The sequence below is a fragment of the Juglans regia genome, chromosome 8 (genome assembly GCF_001411555.2).
Source record: "Juglans regia cultivar Chandler chromosome 8, Walnut 2.0, whole genome shotgun sequence".
Lineage (NCBI taxonomy): Eukaryota > Viridiplantae > Streptophyta > Magnoliopsida > Fagales > Juglandaceae > Juglans > Juglans regia.
Window position 1 is genome coordinate 26,757,080 of NC_049908.1, and position 5,638 is coordinate 26,762,717.

The 5,638-nt window shown below is 38.2% G+C and overlaps 1 protein-coding gene across 2 annotated transcripts; it reads left to right on the plus strand.

The window, feature by feature from the left end:
* The first annotated feature begins 619 nt into the window (after positions 1 to 619).
* LOC108983363 (receptor-like protein 33) lies at positions 620 to 4,560 on the plus strand. 2 transcript variants are annotated; one of them, XM_018954967.2, is made up of 2 exons: positions 620 to 4,214; positions 4,329 to 4,560. In XM_018954967.2, the coding sequence occupies exon 1, from the start codon at positions 901 to 903 to the stop codon at positions 4,177 to 4,179; it is 3,279 nt and encodes a 1,092-aa protein (XP_018810512.1). In that variant the 5' UTR covers positions 620 to 900; the 3' UTR covers positions 4,180 to 4,214; positions 4,329 to 4,560. The 2 variants fall into 2 exon arrangements, with proteins under 2 accessions (XP_018810512.1, XP_035548630.1); XM_035692737.1 differs by having other exon boundaries at positions 687 to 1,639; positions 2,009 to 4,560.
* Positions 4,561 to 5,638: the final 1,078 nt, after the last annotated feature.

Genomic DNA, 5,638 nt, shown 5'->3' on the forward strand with positions numbered 1-5,638 from the left:
TAGAGAAAGGCAAAGTTAGTCAAAAAGACAAGTATGAAAGGGAGAAAACGGAGAAAAGAAGTTATTATTTGGTGTTGTAAGTAGAAAAATTACAGAAAAGAAGGAGAAAACAGAAAAATTAAAAATTAAAAATACGATATCTTAATGCCTAATGGTGTGGTGTAAGCAGAGAATCGTGGAGCGCAACCAAAATTAAAGAAGAGAGAGAAAAAATATTAATCTATTATTTAGTTATGCAACAGTGCTATTTAAATTTGTTGGTAAATGGCCCAACCAAATGTCATTAATGTAAGTCCATAATTTAGTTATATGTGATGAAAAATGTCTATATTGAATTAGCCAATGGTTCAAAGCTTAACATATTGAATTAGGGCTCTCCACTGTTGACGAGTTACTATTCACCCTCCACCATACTATTTTTTGGAAGCAAACTCAATTCTCTTTAAGTTCAAATTTCATAAGACACTTCAAATTACAAAGTTTACTAGACCAAAGCAGCTTGACATTGAACCAATCAAAATGCTGGAAAGAAAGTTTGTTCGATAGTACTTTAAACCTTGCTCAAGCGAACATTGCGGGAAATGAGATTTTACGTGGATTTGGAGTTTTAAATGAACTAAAGAAACCTTAACTATATATTGATCATTATACATGACTTCTAGCTAGGGCAAAGAGAGGGGGCCATAATAGCTCCTATGTGGTCTTCCTTGAAAGAACCCTCCGTAAACACATTGAATCCGAGATACTTTCTCACTGATTATTTTCTTCCTACCAAACTACAGAAAAGCTTGTAGCCACAGACATGAATATACATGGTGGGTCTCAATTTTTCTTTTCAAACCACCATTATAAGGCTTCACGCTTAACTTATTCCAAACATCTTTCTCACTCCCGCTCCATATGTGCTTCTTCATTACCTCTCTAAACCAAATCATGGAAGTAAAGAGAAATACAAAAATGCAACTCCTCCTTTCACTTCTGATTATGTGCCTCCTCCACGTCCATCCAACCCTCTCCGGCGGATATCTCCTCTCGGAATACAGAGCCCTCCTCTCCATCAAGTCCTCCATCACTGATGACCCACAATCAGCTCTTTCTACGTGGAACACCTCCACTAGCCACTGCACCTGGTCGGGTATCACATGCCACCCTTCCCGTCGTCGCGTGACCATCCTCGACCTCTCAGACCTTCGTCTCTCTGGTACTCTCTCCCCAGACCTGGCTCATCTCCGTTTCCTCTCCAACCTCTGCGTCGCCTCCAATCAACTCTCTGGGGCCATCCCAGCCGAGCTCTCTTCCCTCTCTGCTCTCCGCGTCCTCAATCTCTCCGACAATCGCTTCAACGGCAGGTTCCCCTCCCAACTCTCCCTCCTCAAGAACCTTCAAGTTTTGGATCTCTACGACAACGACTTGACTGGTGACTTACCCTTGGCCGTCACTCAAATGCCCAACTTACGCCATTTGCATCTCGGCCGTAACTTCTTCTCGGGTGGGATCCCGTCCCAGTTCGGGCAATGGAAATTCCTAGAATACTTGGACGTATCCAATAACGAACTCGGGGGTCCTATACCGCAGGAGATAGGAAACTTGACCAACCTCAGGGAGCTCTACATTGGACAGTACCCCAATATGTACGAAGGTGGCATACCCCCAGAGATCGGGAACCTATCGGAACTAGTTCGTTTCGAAGCCAACGGCTGTCTTAACTTATCCAGTGAGAGCTTCCCCTCCCAGCTCTCCCTCCTCAAGAATCTTCAGGCTTTGGATCTCTCTCACAACCGCATGACAGGTGACTTGCCCTTGGCCGTCACTCAAATGCCCAACTTGCGCCATTTGAATCTAGGTGGTAACTACTTCTCAGGTCGAATAACGCCCCAGTTCGGGCAATGGAAATTCCTAGAATACTTGGACGTATCCAATAACGAACTCGGAGGTCCTATACCGCAGGAGATAGGAAACTTGACCAACCTCAGGGAGCTCTACATTGGGAACTTAAATAAGTACGAAGGTAGCATACCCTCGGAGATCGGGAACCTATCGGAACTAGTTATTTTCGAAGCCAGCGATTGTAACTTATCTGGCGAGATACCACCGGAGATCGGGAACTTGGTGAGCTTGAAATCCTTGGACTTGTGGTATAATGTTTTTACAGGCGAGATACCACCGGAGATCGGGAACTTGGTGAGCTTGAAATCCTTGGACTTGTCGTATAATGTTTTTACAGGCGAGATTCCTGAGTCTATTGGCGACATGCCGGAACTGGAGGAGTTGAGGTTGTGGGAGAACAACTTTACCGGGATCATTCCTCAGAGGCTGGGAAAGAATGGGAAGCTTCAGCTTCTTTATCTTTCATCGAATAAACTGACTGGTACTCTGCCTCCTGATATGTGTTTTGGGAATCGGCTTGAGCTTCTGTATACTGACGGAAATTTATTGTCTGGTCCAATCCCGGACTCACTAGGGAGGTGCGAGTCGCTGTCTGTGATCCGAATGGAGCACAACTTTCTCAACGGTTCAATGCCAAGAGACCTTTTCGGTTTGCCCAATCTTACCCACGTGTTGCTGCGGAATAACCGTCTGACAGGGAAGTTTCCCATTTCCTCGAGAAACGTTTCTCAATTGAGGACACTAGATATTTCTGACAACAAGATTCATGGTGAGCTACCTAGTTGGATCTGGAGACTTCCCGATCTTCAGATTTTGAATCTTTCTCATAATTGTCTAGAGACTCTAGATGTGAATTTAAACTCTTCCCAAACTTCCGTATCAAGATTGAGGATCATAGACCTTCACTCCAACCAGCTCCAAGGGCAACTTTCAACTCTCACACTTAATTTTCAAAACATCATTCCACGTGGGCAGCCTTTTTCCTTCTTTATTTCAAGGAATAAATTTGACGGGACTATTCCTATGTCACTGTGCAATGCTACCTATCTTGGTGCTCTAGACTTGTCCCATAATCACTTGACTGGCACGATTCCCCAATGCTTAATTGAAATGAGTACAAGACTAAGCATGATGGATCTAGGGGGAAACAATCTTACTGGAGTAATTCCTGATTCCTTTTCAGACTACCCATGTTATTTACAAATTTTGGTTCTGAATGGAAATCAACTGGAAGGAGAGCTACCAAAATCCCTAGCCAAGTGCAATAAATATTTGAAGGTTTTGGACGTTGGGAACAACCGCATTCAGGATACATTTCCATGTTATTTGAAGAGCATAGACACATTGCGAGTCCTTATTTTGCGAGCTAATCAATTTTATGGGTCTATTAATTGTCTAGACGCTAATACCACCTGGTCCAACCTTCAAATTTTGGACCTGGCCTCGAACCATTTTGTTGGTAAGTTTCCAATACGTGACTTTTCTAGCTGGAAGGGAATGATAGTAACCAAAAATAACGCTGGACAGCCTGGACTTCGCCATTCTGAAAGTTCAAACAACGGGAAGGCATTGCCATTGCCAGATTACAGCTCTGAAATTAGGGTCAATCTTACATTAAAAGGTCAAGAATTGGAGTTGGTGAAGGTCCTAACTATCTACACCTCACTTGACCTGTCGTGCAACAGTTTTGACGGACATATACCTGCAGAAATAGGAGAATTCAAAGCCCTATATGCCCTCAACTTATCTCACAATGCTTTTACAGGTAAAATCCCACAAGCTTTAGGAAACGTGACTGCTCTTGAATCACTAGACTTGTCTAGCAACAAGCTTATTGGAGAGATTCCTCAACAACTTGCAGATGGTCTTATTTTCCTGTCAACCCTTAACCTTTCGTTCAATCAATTGGTGGGAAAGATTCCACAGAACAATCAATTTACTACATTTACAGAAAGTTCATTTGAAGGAAATATACAGTTATGTGACTTTCCCATGAAAGAAAAATGCATACATGAAGAATTGGGACCGTCACCTCCTCCATCTAAAGAATCTCACTGGAATTCAATTGACTGGGACTTCTTAAGTGTTGAGTTGGGATTTGTTTTCGGCTTCGGGATTTTTATTGGACCTCTTATATTTTGGAAGAGGTGGAGGAAACGCTACTATAAACATGTCGACGACATTGTTTTTAAGATGTTCCCTCGGACATACATAAGAATAGAGAATCATCGAAGGCGAGCATACACGAATCAAGGACGACAAGCACGAAGGAATCAAGGTGGGAGGGATTAGTGACAGATACGAGGAGCAATGCTCAATGATGTCAGGTATGTCTCCAATTGATTTTTTGGTAATGCAATTAAATGTTGTCCGAAGTGATGTATTATAAATTAGCAATATTGTTGAAATTCATAAGGCATGATCTCCTACATGCATGGCAGGCTACACAACTTGAACTCATGGATAGATCATTACAAAGTTGTTTTGGGAAGTCCTAATTGAGAAGTACTACGTACTAAAATAAGATATATGAGGAAGCAATATGGCCTCGATCGTCATGGGAATGAAGCCATAATTAGATGGTTAACTTGTGGGGTAGAAAGTAATATGAGAAATTACATTTGTATAAGTAATTCTAATAGTATTGGCGTTACTTTATGTAAGAATTTAGTCAAATTTAGCAAAATATATGAAACCACTACTGTTTCTGGTTTGCATAACCTATACGTATAACTCTCCGTATTGAATTAGCTAACTTTCCTCTATACCATTAAATTATTATCTCTTTCTTTAATTTATTATTAATTCATCTCTTTATTGGGAGAGAAAAAAAAAATACTAATATATTAAATTTGTTGGGAGTTTTAGCTGAAAGTTGTTTTTGCTAACTTTTCGAAAGTATCTAAATATTTTACAAAAGTCAATGTCAAGATTAGTTATCTTATTCTTCAAATTTTGACTGACATATAACTTTTTTACCTTTATCTAATAATTCAAAACTTAAAATTTACATTGGATTAGTCATCACACTCTCTATAATAATAAAATATTATTAGTTTTTATTATTTATATTTTTTAATTAATTTTTATTTTATTTTTATAATCTTCAATAATCTCCAACAAATCATATTCATTTTTATTTTCACAATCTAACAATTTATAATATAATAATCTTATATGTTATAATATAAAAATCTCATATCTATAATATAATAATCTCAAAAAATATTTTTAGATTAGTTATAGTTCTTTTCATATTTAAAAAGAAAAATAGATTTACTGTAACTTATAGTTTGGATAAAAATAATTTAACTAATTTATTATGAAGTAAATATGAATAATATTTGTTAAATTTAAAGATGAATAGGCATTTGACTAATTTAATGCCAACACTTTTGTTGAGTGCCATTAAATGCTGTCTTGGTTATCGCGCCAATATATTGGTGCTTGGTTTTCTTGATTAGATTTGGATCTACGGGATTCCGATCCAAATTCTAAACATAATTCATTAATAATAATTTTCTTTTTATATTTTTTATATTTTATAATTATATTAATTATATGTTAATTAATAATTTAATTTTTAATTAACTTATTATTTCCTAACTATTGTTTTTTTTCAACCTAATAATTGTGAGGAATGTCTTTATCTTCTAATAGCAATTCACACACGTTCATCATTATTGGAATAATGCAAATGCACAGACATTCCTGTCTAATACATACACATTCCCAACTTAAAAAAATATCT

Excerpts from the sequence above, each read along its gene's own strand:
- LOC108983363 (XM_018954967.2), top strand. The coding sequence starts at position 901 with ATGTGCTTCTTCATTACCTCTCTAAACCAAATCATGGAAGTAAAGAGA.